This window comes from Schistocerca gregaria, chromosome 1 (assembly GCF_023897955.1).
Source record: "Schistocerca gregaria isolate iqSchGreg1 chromosome 1, iqSchGreg1.2, whole genome shotgun sequence".
In the NCBI taxonomy this organism is placed as follows: Eukaryota; Metazoa; Arthropoda; class Insecta; order Orthoptera; family Acrididae; genus Schistocerca; species Schistocerca gregaria.
In genome coordinates, this window is record NC_064920.1 from 112,276,442 (window position 1) to 112,302,600 (window position 26,159).

Sequence of the window (26,159 nt, forward strand, 5' to 3'; positions counted from 1 at the left end):
AGGCCAGGAGGAGGAGGATGAGGCCAGGAGGAGGAGGATGAGGCCAGGAGGAGGAGGATGAGGCCAGGAGGAGGAGGATGAGGCCAGGAGGAGGAGGAGGAGGCCAGGAGGAGGAGGAGGAGGCCAGGAGGAGGAGGAGGAGGCCAGGAGGAGGAGGAGGAGGCCAGGAGGAGGAGGAGGAGGCCAGGAGGAGGAGGAGGAGGCCAGGAGGAGGAGGAGGAGGCCAGGAGGAGGAGGAGGAGGCCAGGAGGAGGAGGAGGAGGCCAGGAGGAGGAGGAGGAGGCCAGGAGGAGGAGGAGGAGGCCAGGAGGAGGAGGAGGAGGCCAGGAGGAGGAGGAGGAGGCCAGGAGGAGGAGGAGGAGGCCAGGAGGAGGAGGAGGCCAGGAGGAGGAGGAGGCCAGGAGGAGGAGGAGGCCAGGAGGAGGAGGAGGCCAGGAGGAGGAGGAGGCCAGGAGGAGGAGGAGGCCAGGAGAAGGAGGCAAGGAGAAGGAGGCAAGGAGAAGGAGGCAAGGAGAAGGAGGCAAGGAGAAGGAGGCAAGGAGAAGGAGGCAAGGAGAAGGAGGCAAGGAGAAGGAGGCAAGGAGAAGGAGGCAAGGAGAAGGAGGCAAGGAGAAGGAGGCAAGGAGAAGGAGGCAAGGAGAAGGAGGCAAGGAGAAGGAGGCAAGGAGAAGGAGGCAAGGAGAAGGAGGCAAGGAGAAGGAGGCAAGGAGAAGGAGGCAAGGAGAAGGAGGCAAGGAGAAGGAGGCAAGGAGAAGGAGGCAAGGAGAAGGAGGCAAGGAGAAGGAGGCAAGGAGAAGGAGGCAAGGAGAAGGAGGCAAGGAGAAGGAGGCAAGGAGAAGGAGGCAAGGAGAAGGAGGCAAGGAGAAGGAGGCAAGGAGAAGGAGGCAAGGAGAAGGAGGCAAGGAGAAGGAGGCAAGGAGAAGGAGGCAAGGAGAAGGAGGCAAGGAGAAGGAGGCAAGGAGAAGGAGGCAAGGAGAAGGAGGCAAGGAGAAGGAGGCAAGGAGAAGGAGGCAAGGAGAAGGAGGCAAGGAGAAGGAGGCAAGGAGAAGGAGGCAAGGAGAAGGAGGCAAGGAGAAGGAGGCAAGGAGAAGGAGGCAAGGAGAAGGAGGCAAGGAGAAGGAGGCAAGGAGAAGGAGGCAAGGAGAAGGAGGCAAGGAGAAGGAGGCAAGGAGAAGGAGGCAAGGAGAAGGAGGCAAGGAGAAGGAGGCAAGGAGAAGGAGGCAAGGAGAAGGAGGCAAGGAGAAGGAGGCAAGGAGAAGGAGGCAAGGAGAAGGAGGCAAGGAGAAGGAGGCAAGGAGAAGGAGGCAAGGAGAAGGAGGCAAGGAGAAGGAGGCAAGGAGAAGGAGGCAAGGAGAAGGAGGCAAGGAGAAGGAGGCAAGGAGAAGGAGGCAAGGAGAAGGAGGCAAGGAGAAGGAGGCAAGGAGAAGGAGGCAAGGAGAAGGAGGCAAGGAGAAGGAGGCAAGGAGAAGGAGGCAAGGAGAAGGAGGCAAGGAGAAGGAGGCAAGGAGAAGGAGGCAAGGAGAAGGAGGCAAGGAGAAGGAGGCAAGGAGAAGGAGGCAAGGAGAAGGAGGCAAGGAGAAGGAGGCAAGGAGAAGGAGGCAAGGAGAAGGAGGCAAGGAGAAGGAGGCAAGGAGAAGGAGGCAAGGAGAAGGAGGCAAGGAGAAGGAGGCAAGGAGAAGGAGGCAAGGAGAAGGAGGCAAGGAGAAGGAGGCAAGGAGAAGGAGGCAAGGAGAAGGAGGCAAGGAGAAGGAGGCAAGGAGAAGGAGGCAAGGAGAAGGAGGCAAGGAGAAGGAGGCAAGGAGAAGGAGGCAAGGAGAAGGAGGCAAGGAGAAGGAGGCAAGGAGAAGGAGGCAAGGAGAAGGAGGCAAGGAGAAGGAGGCAAGGAGAAGGAGGCAAGGAGAAGGAGGCAAGGAGAAGGAGGCAAGGAGAAGGAGGCAAGGAGAAGGAGGCAAGGAGAAGGAGGCAAGGAGAAGGAGGCAAGGAGAAGGAGGCAAGGAGAAGGAGGCAAGGAGAAGAGTAAGTAAGACTGTGAGACGGAGAAGAACAAAGAAAGGAACCAACCAAAGGAAGGAAGAAAGAAACCAGAAGAAATGAACGCAAATATAGGTCGTGGAACCGTTAGTCTCCGGACGCAGGCGCTAACTACCCCCTTGAAGGGGAGGGACTCCTTTTAGTCGCCTCTTACGACAGGCAGGAATACCTCGGGCCTATTCTAACCCCCGGACCCGCAGGGGAAAGTGATAACTGTAGACGAAATGGGCACCTAGGTTCGATGGTGAGGTCCCTTTAGTAGTGAGTATTACATAGAGGGGGAGATCTCTATTGTTGACGTTCTAATCTATATTAAATTCAGGAGGGATTGAAGTAAGCTATGTGTCAGAGTAACAAATATCAATCTTTTTAACAACATTAGATTCTATATAAGCGTTTCAGTCCTTGATGGCAGGAGTGGGGCTTACCTCATGCTAGCTCGTCCAACAGGAATGCACTCGACAACCTCCCTCCACATCCCTCACCATCCATCACCACGGCTTTCGTCAACAACCGACGTAAGTCAGTCTGCGATCTGCTGCTTGCTGGCAGATGTGAAAATTACCGAATAATCAGTTTAATAAGTCACGGATGCGAAATACTAACGCGAATTCTTTATAGACGAATGGAAAAAGTAGTATAAGCCGACCTTGGGGAAGATCAGTTTGGATTCCGTAGAAATGTTGGAACACGTGAGGCAATACTGACCCTACGACTTATCTTAGAAGCTAGATTAAGGTAAGGCAAACCTACGTTTCTTAGCATTTGTAGACTTAGAGAAAGCTTTTGACAATGTTGACTGGTATACTCTTTCAAATACTGAAGGTGGCAGGGGTAAAATACAGGGAGCGAAAGGCTATTTATAATTTGTACAGAAACCAGATGGCAGTTATACGAGTCGAGGGACATGAAAGGGAAGCAGTGGTTGGGAAGGGAGTGAGACAGGGTTGTAGCCTCTCCCCGATGTTATTCAATCTCTATATTGAGCAGGCAGTGAAGGAAACAAAAGATAAGTTCAGAGTCGGTATTAAAACACATGGAGAAGAAATAAAAACGTTGAGGTTCTCCGATGACATTGTCGGTTCCGTTCAACTGCTATTCGAAGTCCTTTGATGTGTCTGACAGAATTACACTATCTTGAGAGGAGGATATAAGATGAACAACAACAGCAAAACGAGGATAATGGAACGTAGTCGAATTAAGTCGGGTGATACTGAGGGAATTAGGTTAGGAAAAGACACTGAAAGTAGTAAAGGAGTTTTTATTTTGAGGAGAAATATAACTGATGGTCGAAGCGGAGGAGGTATAAAATGTAGACTGGCAATGTCAAGGAAAGCGTTTCTGAAGAGAAATTTGTTAATAACGAGTATTGATTTAACTGTCAGGAATTGGTTTCTGAAAGTATTTGTATGAAGTGTAGCCATGTATGGAAGTGAAACATGGACGTCAACTATTTTCGACAAGGTGAGAATAGAAGCTTTCGAAATGTGGTGCTATAGGGGAATGCTGAAGATTAGATGGGTAGATCACATAACTAATGAGGAAGTATTGAATAGGATTGGGGAGAAGAGAAGTTTGTGGCACAACTTGACCAGAAGAAGGGATAGGTTGGTAGGACATGTTCTGAGGCATCAAGGGATCACCAATTTAGTATTGGAGGGCAGCGTGGAGGGTAAAAATCGTAGAGGGAGACCGAGAGATGAATACACTAAACAGATTCGGAAGGATGTAGGCTGCAATAGGTACTAGGAGATGAAGCTTGCACAGGATAGAGTAGCATGGGAGCTGCATCAAACCAGTCTCAGGACTGAAGACGACGACGACGACTACATGTCAAGCCTGGAAGGCCTTTATTATGATTCTCTGATTTCATTCCAGTCAACCTTGAAAGAATCATTGATTACATTGAGTTAATCATCTCAATACGATTACATGATGAGGAGGAAGACGACCAGGAGGACATACGATCTCAACTGCGGACATGGTCCACTTCACTGGAGGTAAGTAACCTACTTCAGGCAACTTCATTAGACTGATATTTAGTAACAAGTAAAGAACTTTCATTGATCTAACTTTCTTGCTATCCGTAGGAGATCTCTCCCATTCAGATAGCGATATAGATGAATTTGATGTGGATCCACTGCAGGGTGTGCGCATTTTGTTTTTAAATCTCTTTTCCGAGTTAGTTTGCTCTTTATGTCTTCCGGACAGCATGCGTTATCGGTTATTTCTAGGTCGAGGTATTTGAATTCGTTAAGTTAATCTACCCTCTGAGCATCATTGTAGATATTCACTTTCTTGTTCTCATTCCGTCTGTATTTCTCATTACTTCCATCTTTCCTCGGTTTAGTCTCAATCATTATTCTACGCCTCTTGAGCTCTTCATTCCATTCAGCAAGCGATGTACTTCCCTCACACATTCGCTCAGAATAGAATCACCGTTCGCTAATCTCGTTATTGATGATCCGACCTCCCAACCGTTCATTTTTATCTCCATTACCGGTCCCTCAGCATACAGATTGATCAGCAGGGGTTGATGAAGACATCAATTGCTTACACGCTTTTATTTCGTCTTCGCACTTATTCAGGATATATATAACCAATCTCAGCCCATAGCTTACCCCCTCCTTCCTTACAATTTTGGACATTACACCACATTTTATGCTACGCTCGCCTTTCCTGAAGCTAAGCTAATCGCTGTATGACACATACCTTTAAATTATCCACTCCATTCCACTGTATATATATTATATCTAATACCTTTAGCAGAAGAGTCATTAAGCTGATCATATAACAATGGCGAAAATGATCAGTCATGTAGTATTCGGTTGTATCTAGTCAGAGTAATACACTCCACAAATCAACACTAATAATTGAATGGTTATCAAGTGCTTTATTTTCAGAAGTTGTCGCGTTATTGCTAGTCCCCCGACAGACGAAGCAATTTCAGCATTTATGAGAGATTTAAGCTACTTCTATCAGGACATGTCATAAGTCATCGCCCTCGTAATACCCAATGCAATACGAACTGAAGTCCCATTTGCTTTTTTATTGTCATCTGTAGTGTTTAATGCACAAAAATACTTAAGTACTGTCCTGTACTCAGGTCTAAAGTTGTCTACATTCTCCCTTTCCCGTTTCATAGAGCAGTAGGGCAGTAGAGCAGTTTTACAGCCTTAACTCTTCAGGAAACCGACCATTCATAGAGAAAAAATTAGAAACATGACTATCTGTAGGCCACCCGTTTTTGCTGAAATTTTTGTAAAGGCTGTGTATGGAAGAGTAACTTTTTATTTTACACAATTTGCTGTCAAATGCAACTCTATGGTATACACTCCTGGAAATTGAAATAAGAACACCGTGAATTCATTGTCCCAGGAAGGGACAACTTTGACACATTCCTGGGGTCAGATACATCACATGATCACACTGACAGAACTACAGGCACATAGAGACAGGCAACAGAGCATGCACGATGTCGTCACTAGTACAGTGTATATCCACCTTTCTTAGCAATGCAGGCTGCTTATTCTCCCATGGAGACGATCGTAGAGATGCTGGATGTAGTCCTGTGGAACGGCTAGCCATGCCATTTCCACCTGGCGCCTCAGTTGGAACAGCGTTCGTGCTGGACGTGCAGACCGCGTGAGACGACGCTTCATCCAGTCCCAAACATGCTCAATGGGGGACAGATCCGGAGATCTTGCTGGCCAGGGTAGTTGACTTACACCTTCTAGAGCACGTTGGGTGGCACGGGATACATGCGGACGTGCATTGTCCTGTTGGAACAGCAAGTTCCCTTGCCTGTCTAGGAATGGTAGAACGATGGGTTCGATGACGGTTTGGATGTACCGTGCACTATTCAGTGTCCCCTCGACGATCACCAGAGGTGTACGGCCAGTGTAGGAGATCGCTCCCCACACCATGATGCCGGGTGTTGGCCCTGTGTGCCTCGGTCGTATGCAGTCCTGATTGTGGCGCTCACCTGCACGGCGCCAAACACGCATACGACCATCATTGGCACCAACGCGGAAGCGACTCTCATCGCTGAAGACGACACGTCTCCATTCGTCCCTCCATTCACGCCTGTCGCGACACCACTGGAGGCGGGCAGCACGATGTTGGGGCGTGAGCGGAAGACGGCCTAACAGTGTGCGGGACCGTAGCCCAGCTTCATGGAGACGGTTGCGAATGGTCCTCGCCGATACCCCAGGAGCAACAGTGTCCCTAATTTGCTGGGAAGTGGCGGTGCGGTCCTATACGGCACTGCGTAGGATCCTACGGTCTTGGCGTGCATCAGTGCGTCGCTGCGGTCCGGTCCCAGGTCGACAGGCACGTGCACCTTCCGCCGACCACTGGCGACAACATCGATGTACTGTGGAGACCTCACGCCCCACGTGTTGAGCAATTCGGCGGTACGTCCACCCGGCCTCCCGCATGCCCACTATACGCCCTCGCTCAAAGTCCGTCAACTGCACATACGGTTCACGTCCACGCTGTCGCGGCATGCTACCAGTGTTAAAGTCTGCGATGGAGCTCCGTATGCCACGGCAAACTGGCTGACACTGACGGCGGCGGTGCACAAATGCTGCGCAGCTAGCGCCATTCGACGGCCAACACCGCGGTTCCTGGTGTGTCCGCTGTGCCGTGCGTGTGATCATTGCTTGTACAGCCCTCTCGCAGTGTCCGGAGCAAGTATGGTGGGTCTGACACACCGGTGTCAATGTGTTCTTTTTTCCATTTCCAGGAGTGCATGTTGAGTACCTCCCAACTTGTTCACCTCTTACATTAAGAGCTGACAAAAAATGTCATACATAGTACTGAGAAAGGTCATGTCGGGTCCAAATGTGGGCATACCTAATAAAAGATCCTCAAGGGTCGGTGGTGGTGCCTATCCTGATTCTACTTTACATAAACGACATGCCTTCTAGTATTACAAATCACTACAAAATATTTGTTTGCCGATGATACTGGCTTGGTAGCAAAGGATGTTGTGTACAACACTTGCGCTGTTTCAGAAAGACCTAATTATGCGCAATGGGAATATTATGTGAGACTGAACTGTAACTTTATACATGATCCGGTAGTCAGTAAACTGATGTGGGCCGACCACATTCACAATCTCGTTCGAATGCTTAATGCTGCAATTTTTACCACGAGAATAGTCTGTAAAGCAAGTATTAGTTCGACAGGGAAAGTACTTTACGTTTCGAAATTTGAAGATACACCTCCAAAATATAACATATGTCGGAGGTGAATGAAAATCAGTATCTTCGGCTCAAACAGGCGGTTTGAGGAGTAAGTGGGTTGAATTTCATGACCCCTGGTCATGGTTCTAGATATTCTGACATCGCCCATATTTTTATCTGTGTGTGTGTGTGTGTGTGTGTGTGTGTGTGTGTGTGTGTGTGTGTGTGTTTTCATCTACACTCGTGTCCGAAATTGAGGGACGAATCCGTGTTTTACCATTTGTGTCTGTTCACAGTTTCTATGATTATGTCGTCAATTAATCTTCCATACGATCGTGTTCTGCACGAAACATGACATTCAGATACAAGGACAACCACGACGGTGCTAACATCAGGGTAGGGTGTGCCGGATGGCCTCACATCCACAGTCGTCGTGTAGTCACAGATGGTCCAGTATGGCACAGAGAAGACGCCTACCAGACACACTGTGGTTGAGGGCCGTAGGAAGAGAGAAGCAGGACAGTCGCTGACTGATGCGACCTGAAGGCTTAATGTAATCTATGTTTCTCTGTGTGGCGACATTGTAGAGCAACTGAGTCCCAATAACCATAGCAGGTCCGTCCACGTGTGGCATCAGAATGACGACGACTTTGTCGTAAGCTTTCTACAGCAGTGCCTTAGTACTGCACCGTAACTGGCATCTGACCTTGAAGCATCCACTGGACATGCATGGAGCCAGAGGGAGTACAGAACATTTCGGCAGACTGGCCTTTGTTGTCTGAACGTTTAGAGTGGAGTCATCAACATGCCTTCAGGACAGTCGGTGGGCAAATTTTCTTTTCAGATGTGTATCCTGATTTGGTCTGGACAGTGATTCTCAACACTAGTATCTGAAGGGAACGTGGAACACGATTTCGGACCCAATATTCGTGGAAAAATACGTAACCAAAAGGATTCCTAGTGTTGTGACTAGCGGTTATGTTTACCACATGAACACCTCTTCATAAAATCTGCTGTCAGGAATCACGACGAGATCTTAGGACCTTGTGTACTGTTTCTGAATGGTGGTGCAGGCCCAAACTTTCTATGGTTGGACGATACTGATGGGCCTCGTAGAGAAAGAACAGTTGATTTCTTGTAAATAGTAGACATTGGACGTATGGCGTGACTTGCTTGCTCTCGCATTTTGAATCCTACAGAGCATGTCTGGGGTGCCCTAGGGAGACATGTTGGTTCATGTCAGCATCCACCATCCAGCTCTAAGACTTGCAAGCAGATGTTCAGAAAAAAATGGAATTATTGCTTGAACTTTATAGTGATGTCATGTATAGCAGGTCCCATTGTGTCATGCCACTGCTGGTGTCAGAGGTGGACACATCTAATACAGAGCAGATTTACCAATAATCAGAATTTAATGTAAGCAAATCCATTATTTTGGAATGATGGAAGAACACTAGTCTACAATTAGCTGTGATGCAGATTATACTGCGAATTTTTTATATTTTACCTTCACCTGTTTATTACCTACACACGCCGCCGCTAAACCTACACACGCCACTGCATCTATGAACTCATATGTTCTTTTATGTCACTCCATTTTAACAGAATCAGCATATTCCTAAGATGTAGTATCTTTCATTCAGCTAACATCAGGTAGAAATCTGATCATTTATATTTCCTTGTGTCATCTGCAGATGTGTGAATCTTGTTGCACCCATATGCAATAAGTTACCACAGGAATTCAAAGGTGTTAGTAATTCAGGTGCTTTCAAATGTGAACTGGAAGTTTTCCGCATATGTCACTCCAGTGAACGAGTCCCTTGATGAATAAAGTTAATTCCTCTTTTACATTGTTCATTGCATTTGTGTAAACTTATACCTTGCGGTTTTAAGAATGATGTATAGAATTTTATCTGTTCTTAATTTTCTGTAATTTCATGTGCTGGCACGTTCCATGGTCAATGAAGTTTGGTTTTAATGGATAGTGATACTCTTACACTCTCTGACACGAATTTTTAAATGACATCGTATATTTTTTATTTTCCACGTTTAGTTTCATAGGGCGCCATTGAGGAGCAAATATAAATTTAAGGAATATGTTGAAAGAACTTTAAATTAGTTGATCACTTCCACACTAGTTAGTTACACATGATGTGATTCTGTAACTGCCACCGCTATTTTGCCGTAACTACTTGTGTTTGCAGGTCAGAGATCTCTTGCGAGAAACAATGCCAATAGCCATGAAGATGTCAGCCTTTGTTAGTAAATTATATTTTCACAACATGCTTCACGAAACGTACGTAACTTTCCTCCTAGATTAACCAACTGAACTAATATTATCCCTCCCGCCGTTACAATTCATAAGCAAATGCTATAAATACAATTAAAATCCAGACATGCATAGGGCTAATATTGAACCTTTGATTGCCGATATGAAGGTTGCTGTAAAACGGCACAGCTTAAAATCTATCACAAACTAATATCGAATTAATCTTAATCGAAGCACATGAAGATAAAAAACCGTCTTATTATGAATGATGATGTCTGTCTACCATTGCAGTTTTTTACTACCAATGGCCTTACTGAAGTTAAGGGGAGATGGAATGCTCTATCCCGACAATGTTCAATTTATTATTTCAGCAATTTCCTGTATTTCAGGAACCACTGTAGCTAATGACATGAAACTTTTGCAGGACAGTGAACTGGATGACTCCCACGCTGTTATTTTTTACGTTATCTTAGCCCAGATGAACCAAATTTACCGTCTCATGGAGAACATCTTCGACTGTACCACCTACTGTGCTATTCCTTACTGCCCTATCTATAGCCTTAGAGAACTATAAGTGTATTTCTTAGCACTCCCATATCCCACTTTTCTGCGTAGTGATTCTTCCTGACTAATCTCTAACTCCGGTCTACCCTTAATCACTACTACATTGTAAGGCGTACCTAATAGCAGATATAGACTCGGGTCACGATCTATCGTCAGATGACAATGGCCAGACACTGAAATAATCTGCTATTACAGCAATCACAGTTTAGTCAATAATCAGCCGCCTTTAGTGAATTAGCAGTCTAGTTAAAAGTTGATTAAGTCTCTTTAGTAAATTGATTCCTTAGGATGGATAGGATGTGTGACTGCTGTGTACGGACGCAGGAGGAGCTGGCCACACTTCGCGAACAGCTGACCGTGTTGATGGCCGCTGTCAGCCGTCTTCAGGCTGCTGCCTCGGAGTGTAGCGGCAGTGGGGAGACTGGTGCGTCGCAAGGTACACCTCACGTGTTACATTCTTTAACACTGTCCCTGCTGTCTAGACATCTTCGCGGGTACCGGGCGCGGTTGGGCCACCCTCTCCCCAAGGGGAGTGGCGGGTTCAGCGGCGTTCGCGGCGCACGAGGCGGAGGGTCAATGTGGAGGCTGGCCGTGTGGCATCGCCCGCTCTGCCTGTGAGTGGACATGTGGCCGCTCCTTCAGCAAGGTCCGAGCAGGCACACGGGGGGAGGGGTTTATTAGTTATTGGGAGCTCCAACGTTATGTGGGTGATGGAGCCCCTTAGGGAAATAGCGGAAAGGTCGGGGAAGAAGGTCAGTGTTCACTCTGTCTGCTTGCCGGGGGGTCTCATCCGAGATGTGGAGGAGGCCCTACCGGCGGCGATAGAGAGCACTGGGTGCACCCGACTGCAAATTGTTGCTCATGTCGGCACCAATGACTCCTGCCGTCTGGGTTCAGAGGTCATCCTCAGTTCGTACAGGCGGTTGGCGGAGTTGGTGAAGGCGGAAAGCCTCTCTCGCGGGGTGGAATCAGAGCTAACTATATGTAGTATCGTTCCCAAAAGCGATCGCGGTCCTCTGGTTTGGAGCCGAGTGGAAGGCTTCAACCAGAGGCTCAGACGATTCTGCGGAGAGCTGGGGTGCAAATTTCTCGACCTTCGCTATCGGGTGGAGAAATGTATGGTCCCACTGAATAGGTCAGGCGTGCACTACACGAAGGAAGCGGCTACGAGGGTAGCGGAGTACGTGTGGAGTGCACATGTGGTTTTTTAGGTTAGAGAATTCCCTCCCTAGGCCCGACAAGACGCCTCCTGAGACGCGGCAAGGCAGGAGTAGGCAAAATGCAACAGGGAATAACAATATTAATGTGCTAATAGTAAACTGCAGGAGCGTCTATAGAAAGGTCCCAGAACTGCTCTCATTAATAAACGGTCACAACGCCCATGTAGTACTAGGGACAGAAAGTTGGCTGAAACCGCATGTAAATAGTAATGAAATCCTAAACTCAGATTGGAATGTATACCGCAGAGACAGGCTGGACAGTGAACGGGGAGGCGTGTTTATAGCGATAGGAAGTGCAATAGTATCGAAAGAAATTGACGGAGATTCGAATTGTGAAATGATTTGAGTGAAGGTCACGGTTAAAGCAGGCTCAGGCATGGTAATTTGATGTCTCTATAGGTCCCCGGGCTCAGCAGCTGTTGTGGCTCAGCACCTGAAGAATAATTTGGAAAATATTTCAAGTAGATTTCCCCACCATGTTATAGTTCTGGGTGGAGATTTTAATTTGCCGGATATAGACTGAGAGACTCAAACGTTCATAGCGGGTGGCATAAAGCGTTTACTGCATCGATGATTTCAGCCGTAAATAGAAATATTAAAAAAGGTAGAAAGATTTTTCTGTTTAGCAAAAGTGACAAAAAGCAGATTACAGAGTACCTGACGGCTCAACACAAAAGTTTTGTCTCAAGTACAGATAGTGTTGAGGATCAGTGGACAAAGTTCAAAACCATCGTACAATATGCGTTAGATGAGTATGTGCCAAGCAAGATCGTAAGAGATGGGAAAGAGCCACCGTGGTACAACAACCGAGTTAGAAAACTGCTGCGGAAGCAAAGGGAACTTCACAGCAAACAAACATAGCCAAAGCCTCGCAGACAAACAAAAATTACGCGAAGCGAAATTTAGTGTGAGGAGGGCTATGCGAGAGGTTTTCAATGAATTTGAAAGTGAAGTTCTATGTACTGACTTGGCAGAAAATCCTAAGAAATTTTGGTCCTATGTAAAAGCGGTAGGTGGATCAAAACAAAATGTCCTGACACTCTGTGACCAAAATGGTACTGAAACAGAGGATGACAGACTAAAGGCCGAAATACTAAATGTCTTCTTCCAAAGCTGTTTCACAGAGGAAGACTGCACTGTGCTTCCTTCTCTAGATTGTCGCACAGTTGACAAAATGGTAGATATCGAAATAGACGACAGAGGGATAGGGAAACAATTAAAATCGCTGAAGAGAGGAAAGGCCGCTGGTCCTGATGGGATACCAGTTCGATTTTACACAGAGTACGCGAATGAACTTGCCCCCCTTCTTGCAGCGGTGTACCGTAGGTCTCTAGAAGAGCGAAGAGTTCCAAAGGATTGGAAAAGGGCACAGGTCATCCCCGTTTTCAAGAAGGGACGTAGAACAGATGTGCAGAACTATAGACCTATGTCTCTAACGTCGATCAGTTGTAGAATTTTGGAACACGTATTATGTTCGAGTATAATGTCTTTTCTGGGGACTAGAAATGTACTCTGTAGGAATCAGCATGGGTTTCGAAAAAGACAGTCATGTGAAACCCAGCTCGCGCTATTCGTCCACGAGACTCAGAGGGCCATAGACACGGGTTCACAGGTAGATGCCGTGTTTCTTGACTTCCGCAAGGCGTTTGACACAGTTCCCCACAGTCGTTTAATGAACAAAGTAAGAGCATACGAACTATCAGACCAATTGTGTGATTGGATTGAAGAGTTCCTAGATAACAGAACGCAGCCTGTCATTCTCAATGTAGAGAATTTTTCCGAAGTAAGAGTGATATCAGGTGTGCCGCAGGGGAGTGTCATAGGACCGTTGCTATTCACAATATACATAAATGACCTGGTGGATGACATCGGAAGTTCACTGAGGCTTTTTGCAGATGATGCTGTGGTGTATCGAGAGGTTGCAATAATGGAAAATTGTACTGAAATGCAGGAGGATCTGCAATGAATTGACGCATGGTGCAGGGAATGGCAATTGAATCTCAATGTAGACAAGTATAATGTGCTGCGGATACATAGATAGAAAGATGGAATGATCATATAAAATTGATCGTCGGTAAAGCAGATGCCCGACAGATTCATTGGAAGAATCCTAAGGAAATAAAATCCGACAACAAAGGAAGTAGGTTACGGTACGCTTGTTCGCCCACTGCTTGAATACTGCTCAACAGTGTGGGATCCGCACCAGATAGGGTCGATAGAAGAGAGAGAGAAGATCGAACGGAGAGCGTCGCGCTTCGTTACAGGATCATTTAGTAATCGCGAAAGCGTTACGGAGATGATGGATAAACACCAATGGAAGACTGCAGGAGAGACGCTCAGTAGCTCGGTACGGGCTTTTGTTAAAGTTTCGAGAACATACCTTCACCGAAGAGTCAAGCAGTATATTGCTCCCTCCTACGTATATCTCGCGAAGAGACCATGAGGATAAAATCAGAGAGATTAAAGCCCACACAGAAGCATACCGACTATCCTCCTTTCCACGGTACCCTCCGCCACACACCGTCAGGTGGCTTGCGGAGTATGGATGTAGATGCTATTACCCGACCGTTTCCCAGTGTTCCTCCTCGTCTTGTTATTTTTAACGGAGTATTCGCTATTACTAGCTGAAATTTATTGAAGAATTCTCTTAGGCTCTCGTCTCATTCCCTGTTCCAAACCCATGATCTCCCGAAACCTTTGTCTTTTATCCTTCCCCTGTAACTGCATTCTATACCTTCGTGGCTAACAGATTAACAGATTTTGATCTCCCTCTACATAATACATTGCCTTTGCAATATCCTCATACACTTCCTGTAACTCCATTTTCAGGTACACATGCCGACGTTGCAAGCTGAACTTCCGTTGCCGGTGTGGTTTGCTGCAGGTTCTGATAAGGTCATCTGTGTTAATGAGCTGTTCACAGTAATTTTCTCTGCTCTGTCTTCCAATTCACTTTCAGTTACAAGCCACTTGTACTGTGGAGACACGTTATGCTTCTTTCATGCAATGGGTTCCATTGCCTTCTGCACCCTCATGCTGTTTGTCACTGCGGATTGTTCCGCTTTCAGGGACAGATAGTGCCGTGAACCTCTGCCCACTGCCCCGCCCTCTTCGACAATGCTGCTGGGAGAGTGAGGATGGCCTTTTCGGTCGGAAGTCTTCAGCGACCAATGCTATTTTTAATCAAAATTTCAGTGGTAGCGGGTTTCGAACGTGGGATCGAAAGCTTTTCGATTACTAACCAAAGAAACTACCCTCAGAGACAACGGGTGTGCCCGAAACCGGTGCTGAAATGATGAGTTGGGTTGAGGGAGGCGCTCGACATCACGGTCATCAGCGCCCTGACGAAGAATCAACATCAATCCTCATGAGTGAGGACTAAGGCTGTCCCGACATGCAGAGCACGCTTCGGCAGGATCAAGACGATGGACAAATACAGTACTGCAGCTGGGGAACGAGTCCTGGGAGTGTGTGTAAAATTTAACACCTGATAGCGGTTATCAGAGGGAACTTCTCATGTTAAGCAGATATCAACGCCAGGATCCAGGCAGAAACAGTGCTCCTACAGCCTAACCTAACTGCTTCATCCCAGGTGTGTCTGGAGATTTAGATTTAGTTTCGTACAACGACATTGTTCCAACCCATGGTAATATACAGCTTTGAGTCAAAGTAAACCAAGAGATTTATGAAGTTCTCTTATTTTAGAGAAAAGAGCTGTGAAACATCTTTGGTACAGTGTTGGACAGGAACACTGCTGAACGCAGTATCAGGCAGGGAGGGAGGGGACCGACGTCTCATTTTTCCCACATTCCCTACAGCCACATGTTTTGGTTTTCGAATGTAGGTAAGTATGAAGACGTAGGCAGGAGTGGCTGGGTAAAACGACTTCGAAAGTTGCTTGTTACAAAAGCAGGAACACGTTCGCATGCCGATATTATTGGTGGAGAAAGATTGAGGATTGACGATGCTGGTTCTCTTTTTTTTCTCTCCTTTTCTTCCTCTTCAAGTCTTAAACGCAACATTTTTCCCGCTGATGATGTAACAGTTAAGAAAAAAAGTTCACTGAAGAGGGATACCTGAATACATACGTACATCTGCAGCCAGTAACTAGTGTAATAAAAACATGCAAGGAACACGAATATGCAGTGGCATTAACTCACGACTCAGTGTGTCGAAGTCTTGATACAGTCTGACAAATATAATTTTACATTTCTGTTATGGAAGCAAGCATTGTGGCTATAACAATCGTTCACTCAATTAACTGCTCCAGTAACTGCTCCAGTAACTGACGTTCAGTTGAATGTTCCGTCTCCAACTTACAGATCTATACGACTAATAGATTGTCCCAGAGCCCGATACAAGCTCCATGTTGCTGATTAATGGCTTCCAGGGACGACAAAAGTTATGTTGAATATTTTTCATGATTATTGTACTAATTTAGAAATTGAAGTGCCTTAACCTATTCATTAAGTCATGTAGTAAAAGTTCAACAGAATAAGTCAAGTATTACAGTAAAAACTTGTCGAGGCAGTGTAACAAAGAGCGCGAATACCTGAAGTTTACTCATCCAGTACCCGAGAGTGAGAGCACTTAGTAACTTCAAAAATCATGGAGGGAGTAAGAAATTATAGGTAAGGTTTAAAATTATGTTTTAAGTCAAATATTTAACACAGTAACGTATTTGTTAAGTAGTAAGAGCTTTGCAGCACCTTTTTGCATGGCAGATCGATTTCTCAAACAATCGGGGGTTTATCGGTGCATTTTTAAGAGCATGATGAGCTACGTATTTTTCAAAGAGGATTTACAGAAACATGTTAATATCACTGTATTGACACGTTTGTGTTGAAAATAGCATGGAGGTGACATATGCACATTTAATAGTAGCTCTTAAGAAATGTCTGATGTTTACAGGGAAATAAAGGTATCTTACAAACCAATATCTGCAAATACACTTTGTTCATAAACGTTATTTGAATGCTTTTACTATTATGAATAAAGCAAATTTTTCATTCACATTCTTAATAACGTCAAACCCTGAATTATTAAGGGAAACCAGGACAGTGATGTTACAGACAGCAGTAATATTTCCAGAATAAAATCTGAACAGATAATGTAGGTCGTCACAGAATAATATATTTCGAGTATTGCCTGTTAATACCCATTAAGAAATACTGAAGGAAAGCTTATGACGTGCAAAACCTCTTTCACACTACCAGATACATTCCTCCTAAACGAGACTTCAGGGGTCTACAAAGCTAAGTATTTGTTCAGAAGCATGTTTTCATGGTAAAGTAATTAACAGCCATCAAAGAACCCTATTTACAATTACAAACTATGGAATTATACGTTTAATTTAGCATTGTTTCATGTAAATATTACAAATGATTATGAACGCTGCAGAATAATGGTAATTTCCAAACAACGTGTAAAAGGCATCAAATTACTGAGGCTCAATAATTTAAGCAGAACATTTGCTTATCATCCAGCCATTAACGCATACAGGGTGTTTCACGATTCCCATCACAGGCACCTAGTGGTTGTAGAGCAAGCTAAGAACATCTAATTTTTGGTAAGAAACTATGTACTTTTCCAGATGTGTGTCTCCACCCCAAGCCTGTAATAGGAATTGTCAAACAACCAGTGTACAGGTTGCTAAGGAGTTTATGTTCGTGTTACCTCTCGTAGCGCCAAACAGTGAATTACAATACGACGCCCTTAACGACGAAATACAACAGAGAAATGGGCTTTTCTTAAAAATGCAGAGGGATTCTCAGTACACTTTAATGTACATACATAATTAGTAACGTAATTAGAGCTTTTTTCTTACATTCTTGTCAATCACAGTGAGTCGTTTCACTGCTGCGTTACTATGAACAGCAAAATATACGATGACATTCAGATTCTGTCACAGCTTTAATAAATTAAGAAGATGGAGTGAAAATGGGACTTCACGATTTTTCTGCGAGTCGCACCATAGTTCTACATATTATATGCAGCCTTATAGCAGCTCTACACTCAGAAGATCATCTTAAATTAATATAGTATGGAACTGTCAATTCCACTAGCTTTGTCCTATAGTAAGTCAATGACAGTAACCACAAATTAATATGGAAAACATCTTAACTATTAGAATGAATTTACGTATACTGAAATAACCTTAAAATTATGCAGCACAGCTTGCGTGAAAAGGTTTTGTTGTAAAACAGTCACAGATAGCTAGTTGCAGAGTAGTAAAACCAATTTCAACATGTCACTGCTGTTATTCTCCAACAAATTTAGTTTGTATTAATTACATTTATCAGCAGTGAACTTGAGTTTAGACCAATTAATTGCTGTTTTATTTTTAATTAAGTAACTGACCGAAACAGTGACAGCAGGTTCTTTTGGTACAGTGAATACTAAAGTAATTGAGTTATTTGTTGTATGATAGGTCCTAATGAGCATATTACTTTAGTGCATTTATTTCAATAAGCACATTACATACAAAAATGTTGTTACTTGAGATGCCAACTGTACTGTCTGCGTATTAATATAAAATACATCTCATCAACCATGTCTGTCAGTCTCCAATAGCTTCTCTGCAGCAGTATTTTTGATAATCAAAGGCAGAAAATAATTCTCAAATCACAAATACTAATTTACTTAATATTTTTTAATTACATACACCAGAACTAGTGAACAAAGGAACAGTACTAGTCCTGCAAGGAAGGAGCACAATTAAATAGCATTTGAAGCATATCAGAATGAACTCAACAGTGTCACGTTTCTCAATAATGCTTCCTGGCCTGACGATGTGTTTACCGCCCTCCTGGTCACAGTGTCATACCACACATATCACACCAGTGGTAGTTGTGGCTGGTATCGCACTGAAGACAGATTAATGGGGATTATCAAAACATCACTTTCTGTTTATGACAGTCTTCACTGTATGGTATCTCACACCAGAGTGCAAGAAGTCTTATGTAAATGTCGTCCAGTGTAAAAAAAACCACGTCTTTGGTGTGACAGGGGACTACGAAGCACCTTCATATACTGTACTCTTCTAGTGCTCCTGTCTCCTTCCAGAATGATTTTTATATAAATCACGTCGTGCCAACTTAGATACTACATTCTGTTCTTCGAACCTATTATGCAATTTGCACACAAGAACCACTCAACAAATCTCGCACTCTTGCCCATGATACATCGGTCAGCGATTTCCACGTTTGAGGCTCTGGGCTATTTCTGTCATCTTGCACAGTGTTGTGAACTGCCTTCTGCAACACTGAAGGGGAAGTCATAATCCCCTGGTACGTAATACCGCATTCAGCCTGGTATTCTCTGGGGTACTACGCTTTGCTGCGATGTACTACGTTGGAGTGTTCCACAGTATCCACAACGTATGGTCACAGCATGTAGTCAAACGCACTGGCGAACTGCTCTTCATACCTTCGTGCCCTGGATCTTTAACTGCTGATAGACATTTTAGCGAAGGCGAGGAAGGTAAATGAGTGGAAGAAGCGTGCTGCTTGGCAGGTACAGATTCTGGTGTGCACAGTGTTCACACATTTCTGGGAGGATTTTTGTCTATATGCAGCGTGGAGCTTATGTGTCTGCCAAGTGGGTGACTGCAGATGAAGATACTTTAAGCACATGTTAAATTTGGGTGAACCTCTCATCTTCCTGTTCCTGTAGATGCAGAATGGCCCCCTTCAATGAGAAAGACTACTTCTAGTAGTAGTAGTAGTAGTAGTAGTAGTAGTAGTAGTATCAGCAGGATGAATGCAGATCTCTGTGAGCTCTGGAATACGACGCCGTGTGCTGAACAGTGTTTGGAAGTACAATGGTACCTCAGCTAGGTTCAATGAGGCTTTATTACTATGCTGTGCATTTTTACTTCACTCTTCCTTCTCATCTGGCACCAACAAAATTGCTTGGGTTCCGTCCCTAATTGATCCACAATCCGGTGCACAATGAAACAGCAGCCTCCTCCGTCCGACTTGCTTCAATTGGCATAAACGCCATGTCATAGTTTCGCTGAAGTACTGTGCTTCTCTATAGAAATGTCCTTGTAGTAATGGCACCAAAATAGGATCCCCGTTTCCAGTATTCTCATTTAAAGTGGAACCTCACATAGTGAGCTCAAAACTCGTTCCAGAGTCTCCCTCATAGTGCGAAACACTAGTTAAGTGAAACATTTTTTTTCAGGTAAAGTTCATGTAAAATACGATAATGCGTTGCATGCAGAAGTACTGGAACTACCATCTTGTTCACGTCATTTAGTCAAAGAAAATTAAGTTACGTATCGTGAATAATACTCTTTTTTACTCTAATGCTTTCTACCATCATATGTTTCTGACGACGCTTCAACACGTGGCCGATGCGCGACAAACCATTATCGTCTAATTTGTAGCGCGCGTTACCACTGCGTTATTGAGGTAGTGATTTTCGTTGTACGATGCAACCAATTTTCATTTGTTTCAGCGTCTGTTATTCCGCCAGAAGATTGGTGCTCTGCTGTTGTCACATCTATCTCTGAAGAATTCTTCACCAACATCCTGCTGTGAAATGCACTGCAACTCCATCAGCCCTTCAGCTATCACTTCTTGGCAGTTATCTTCCACAAGCCGATCGACATCATTGTTATTCACTTGCAGTCCCATTCTCTTGGCCAAAAACATTATCTTGTTCACTACAGGCTCCACAGGTACTCACTCAAATGCCTCTGTCACGTTCAACAACGGACTCTCGCCTAAGCTTGTTCCAAGCAGCAGTGAAGCGTTCTCTTGGTGAACCCTTCCCATGGCTTTTCGATCATCTTGATGAAGGCAACGATGTTGAAGTGGCATTTACAAATCTCTCAGAGATTCGTCAGCTGAAAGCAATGCTCGTCGCGTCCGTTAGTGTAGAATTTCTTGAAGGTAGCAGTCATCTGTTACTCTAGCATATGGACAAGCACAGTGGTGCTGGGAGGCAGAATTTGAATTTTTGAAGGTGGTCTTCTGGGGCTTGACAGTGAGAAGACGCGTTACCCATAACAACGAAGACATGGAGCGGCAGATTTATTTCAAGCAAATAATATACCGAAGAACTGAACACTTTGTTAATCCAGTCGCAAAAAGGATCACACGTCGTCCAAGCGTTGCTGGTACTCCACCTCACACTCTTCTAGCCTTTAGGATTCACCAAATGCATAAGCCTTCAGGAAGTGTAAATAATTAGCAGTTTCATCTTCACATCGCCTCATGTATTGGCACGGAATAGCACTGAGGGACCGTCTTTCGTTGGCTTGTGACAAGTAATGTATTCTTTGTTGTTACAGAAAAAGATGCCGAAGCATGCCTTCATACCAGACCCGTCTAGTCACAGAAACCTGTTATAGAAAGTAGACTTCAAAATCGACTACCATCTTGAATTTACTGATTAATTTCTGTTGCCTTCGAGTCTCAGCCGTTTGCTTCGCAGTGCCTCGCAGCAATGGATGGCATTCTTGTTACACTTCTCTAACCACCCACAGCCGCTGGTGATCCTGGGGTACTATTAGCGAGGTCGGCGGGTTTAATTCTCGTCTCGTCACAAATTTGTGTGGTGTCGCCATGGAATTGCTTTTCATTTAGTCGTTTAAGGAGCAACCTTTTCACTTTATCCATGATACGTAGCAGTTGTTTAGACAGACTCTTCAAACGGAGTGAAGAGAGTATCTACTTTTCCATGTTCTTCAGGATAGTGCTTATAGTTGATAAAGACCGAATCTATGTGCGCCCTGAATCATCAACGCTCTGCGACTATCTTCAGGGGCATTTCTTGAAAGGTTATAGAAACTTGTACACCAACACTGTGTGGACGCAAGTTTAGAAAGACGTGTGATCACAAGCTGCACTATGATGATAGAGAGAGAGAGAGAGAGAGAGAGAGAGAGAGAGAGAGAGAGAGAGAGAGAGAGAGAGAGAGAGAGAGAGCGCTAAAACCAGGCTGTAGTACGTACTGAAGATATTGTTCAAATGCCGCTGCCAAAAATGAAAGTGACGTCACACTAAATCGACGTCACTCGTTATGCGGAACATCGCTCGCTCTTTTTACAATTTGTTTCGCTCGTTATGCCAGTTGCGCGTTGTGGGAGGTGCTCGATAAATGAGGATCCACTCTGCTTCCTTTGATGGTATCTGAGCACCGAGTGTTCCCGTTTAACGTGGTTTCCATCTTATCGGTAAAGTTAAATCGTTATGTGAAGAGCTTATTTCCTCCTCTCTCTCCCTACTTTCACTTCTAATGTCAAGGAGTGTCGCACACTGGTTGTAACCTGTACCGAACTCGCCAACTTTTCTTCAGCCATTAGATTAGAGTCTAGTTTTCAGGCTTCAGTACAAGTACGAAAATTCTTACACGGGCACATCACTCATCAATCTGCAGTTTGGAGGGCCAGGCTTTGTGTCACGGGTTTGCATCCCTCAGAAAGCAGGCTTCACACTCCTGAGGAAGCCCTCTTACTCCGTCGATGGTAGTAGCAGAGAATGAAAATGAAGGACACCCTCAGGCCTCGCAACCTAATACCGTCGGGGTCGAAAAGAACAAGAGTTGGCCAAGGGAGGCCGACAGGAAAGGAAACAGAAGTAAGTGAAAGGAAAGCTGGACTTCCTACCAGTCCAACATGTGACACTCTTTTGAAAGCTCGTCAGAGACTTGCTGACTAAGGCAAGAGGTACCATTCTCTTAGTCATTAGGCTATAATTATTACTTAGATATTACTCACAAGCTTTGTCAAATTTAATTACAGTGCCTCTCCTTTTCATGCGCTAATATAAAAATGTGATTATTAAATAAATGTTTCTGAAAACGGAATATATCATAGAAGAATTCTCTATAATGTTAGAGTATTTACCAACTCCAAATTTCTATGTTCAGGTAACTATAGCTACGTGCAGGTTAAATCTTAGCTGTAAGTAAAAGCTACTTGAATACAATTCTTTTCATCTCAGATATAATTCAAGTAAAGACGCATTATAATTGATCTGGTCTTTGTACAAAAATGTTTGTCATAACGTAATTTACATTGTTCTGTTTAAGAGTAGCAATTTTTGTTTGGAATACTGAATTAGATACATCTATCGTTTTGAACATGCGATGTTTCTGTACAATGATTTCTTATAACTATAGAACGAGAGATTTTATAACTGACATCAGTTAAAAGTATATTGCTCTACAAAATGTGCTTCATGGTGATACATATTGTTCGGATAGCAATTGAATATAACAAAGACAAAAATTTTAACGGACAGTAGAGGCTATACATGCCACAGAAATTACATTTTCCTGAACTTTGTGTGTTTCTTTATCACTAACACAGAAAATTAAGTTTATCAAAATAGACGATTTGTAAGATGAATCATATTTACAAGCTCAGTAACACTTTCTCAACTACAGCTACACCATCTTGGTCAACAGATTATCTACCATTTACAACGTTTGATGAAGTTTACTCACATGTGGGTCGATATTCTTCAAATGTTTTGTAAATTAGGACAGTATATATTATGGGCTGTATTTGTACTATTGGCTGATTTAGGCTACCATGTCATTATCCGATATCTACGAAAGGAAGATACCAACATGGGACAGAAATACCTTACTTTCAGAGTGTATAGGAACTCTGAAACATAGTGGAGACAGACTCGTCGTTTCCGCCTTAAGTTATGGATCATTACTTACAAATACGTTGACAGAATGCACTATGTTGCGGAGGGCTTTGCACACATGGCAAAACAATCGAAATGTGATCCCACATATGCATAACAGAATGCTCTGTATTGAATATTAACTTAAGAGCAGTAAATTATGTGAAAGCCATGTAGAGTTTAAAACTAGGATGAAGATTCCGTCATTTCACTACATTACCATATTGTATTACACGTTACTCAGAAGTAATTCACTTTTAACAAATCTGCAGAATGAAGTCATACTCAACTCTTCAAATCTGCCAATGACACACAAATGCTATGTACTAGTATAACAAATTTTGCCCATGGATACAACGTCGCTTGCTGGCATTCGAATTCATTATAGTTTAAATTTTCATTCCAAAATTTACTACATGTAATATTTGCTAGAACTACAGCTGTAAATCCAATTATATGAATATGTTCAGTATCTGTATATAGGGAGAAAACTGGTTGATGCGCATTCCAATTGAGTGACTAATTCTTCACAGTTCCATAAACTAGACAGTGCATCAGTATCACTAAATATGCATCATATTGTGCTGCCAAGCATGAAATGGGTGTGGGTGGAAGGTGGTGGTAGGGAGATTGATATCATCTAACTGTTTGTATGAAGTTGTCGTACATATATTAAGCTAGGTCTGAATAATCTAAATGTTACACATGCAACTAACAACCGCACCTCAGTCACTAATCTACTTGGTTCTGTTAAGAGATCATCCAATAATGTAACATAATAATCATATTAATGGTACATCCTAAAAGGTAACAAGGAACAGCTGGTAACTACCACAGCTGGTTAATAATCTCAGGCAAAAGGGAAAGTAACTTGATCAGGTAAATATTCTACAATTACAGTGCAAGCAATGTACATGGTAACTAAATTAGTTGAGTGGTAAGCAACAATTTTATTGGTAACATGAAATTGGTGACATTTGTGAAAAGTATTTTATATATAAGAGACATTGCATTATCTGAATGAAGTTCAAAAGGTTGTGACTAGCCGACAGTTTTATAAAACTAACATTGCTTGCTGCAACTAACACTAAAGAAAGAATTTCAGTAATGGTAAATGTTTGTGTCACCTTTCACAGAGGCAAAACATGGTTCAAATGGTTCTGAGCAATATGGGACTTTACTTCTGATGTCTTCAGTCCCCTAAAACTTAGCAATACTTAAACCTAACTAACCTAAGGACATCACACACATCCATGCCCGAGGCAGGCTTCGAATCTGCGACCGCAGTGGTCGAGAGGTTCCAAACTTGAGCGCCTAGAACCGTTCGGCCACACTGGCCGCCTCAGATGCAGTTCGAATGACAAAACTGATAACATGAAGGTCTATAAATTTACGTAATTCGGAATATTTTCTGAATAAAGTAACAACGTTCTATCTTTTTGCATATAAACAGGCATACTCAAAGCACATTATTTGCGACTCCATTACCTACATTGAAAGATGTAAATGAACATCGATGCAGATTATTAAAAAGTAAATGAATATGAAGAATTATGAAATCTTATGCTCTTTTAGTCTGGTTGTCTGTTCATATTTTAATACACTCTGCATCTACATGACTACTCTGCAATTCACATTTAAGTGCTTGGCAGAGGGTTCATCGAACCACAATCATACTATCTCTCTACTATTCCACTCCCGAACAGCGAGCGGGAAAAACCAACACCTAAACCTTTCTGTTCGAGCTCTGATTTCTCTTATTTTATTTTGATGATCATTCCTACCTATGTAGGTTGGGCTCAACAAAATATTTTCGCATTCGGAAGAGAAAGTTGGTGACTGAAATTTCGTAAAAAGCTCTCGCCGCGACGAAAAACGTCTATGCTGTAATGACTTCCATCCCAACTCGTGTATCATATCTGCCACACTCTCTCCCCTATAACGCGATAATACAAAACGAGCTGCCCTTCTTTGCACCCTCTCGATGTCCTCCGTCAATCCCACCTGGTAAGGATCCCACACCGCGCAGCAATATTCTAACAGAGGACGAATGAGTGTAGTGTAAGCTGTCTCAGGCAAATTCATACAGACATTAGTGGCCAATGTGTGTGTGTGTGTGTGTGTGTGTGTGTGTGTGTGTGTGTGTGTGTGTGTGTGTGGGGGGGGGGGGGGGGGGAAGGAGGGTGCTCCTAAATTGAAACTTCTACACACACACACACACACACACACACACACACACACACACACACACACACACACACACACAGAGAGAGAGAGAGAGAGAGAGAGAGAGAGAGAGAGAGAGAGAGAGAGAGAGAGAGAGAAAGTAATGAAGTGAATAGGTATGCTTGGTGTGGTCCTTCATGAAAAGGGAATATGCGGGAAGGGATAAAATTTTGTCATTTCATTTTTTCTACTCTGGGCTACGTAGGTAAATTTCATAAACGTTGGAAATTGTGTAAAGTTGGTTGGTAGTCGCGAAGTGCTCTCATTCTTGGTTAGTAAATTATACTTTTATCTTGAGGAAGCATCGGAACAAAGAAATAAACATAATGTGAGGTAACTAGTAGTTGCCCCTTTAAGATTAAATCTCTTATTTTAAAGGAAGTATTTCCTGTCTCGAAGTATACATTAAGTTAATACTTATATGGAATATTTGAAACCAATTGTTCGGTGCTCCTGGAAGCCCTTCACTAAGCAACATGAAACTGGCACTGGCCGTTATGGACCAGATTATTGTTTTAGTAGTATCGACGAAGGAAGGAGGGAGGGAGGCAAGTACCTTTTGTGCAGGGTCCATTGTCTCAGATTCATTCTAGTTTTCTGCCTGCAGTTGTAACTGGCGTAGAGTGAAAATTTGTAATGTTTACAGGTGACACCAGGATGGGAAAAAGTTATCTGTGGACCACCATCACGTAAAACACTTGACTGACTGGACGAGTAACTGGTTTGCTATTAACTCCCTTTCTGCCAAACTAATCAAAGCCAACTTCTTGCTGTTTAGGCCACGTCACAAAATATAGAGCAATTTCACTGAACCAGCAGTTCAGAGAGTTGTTAATACAATGTTCCAGGGCATTCACGAATACTGCAAACTATACTGGTAACAAAATTCACCAAATTGAGGAACATGAGCTAAGCAGCTTTTACAGAAATTTCTTTCAAATACCTGAGATTAAAAGGTCACAAAAAAGCTTATTTTGCTTCCATACAATACCGTGTTGTTCCTTCAGAA

The 26,159-nt window shown here is 43.7% G+C and overlaps 1 protein-coding gene across 1 annotated transcript; it reads left to right on the top strand.

Moving 5' to 3' along the window:
• The first annotated feature begins 77 nt into the window (after nucleotides 1-77).
• LOC126280616 (trichohyalin-like) lies at nucleotides 78-25,856 on the top strand. Its single transcript, XM_049979818.1, has 3 exons — nucleotides 78-2,016; nucleotides 3,910-4,031; nucleotides 25,797-25,856. The coding sequence occupies exons 1-3, from the start codon at nucleotides 78-80 to the stop codon at nucleotides 25,854-25,856; spliced, it is 2,121 nt and encodes a 706-aa protein (XP_049835775.1).
• The last annotated feature ends 303 nt before the right edge of the window (nucleotides 25,857-26,159 follow it).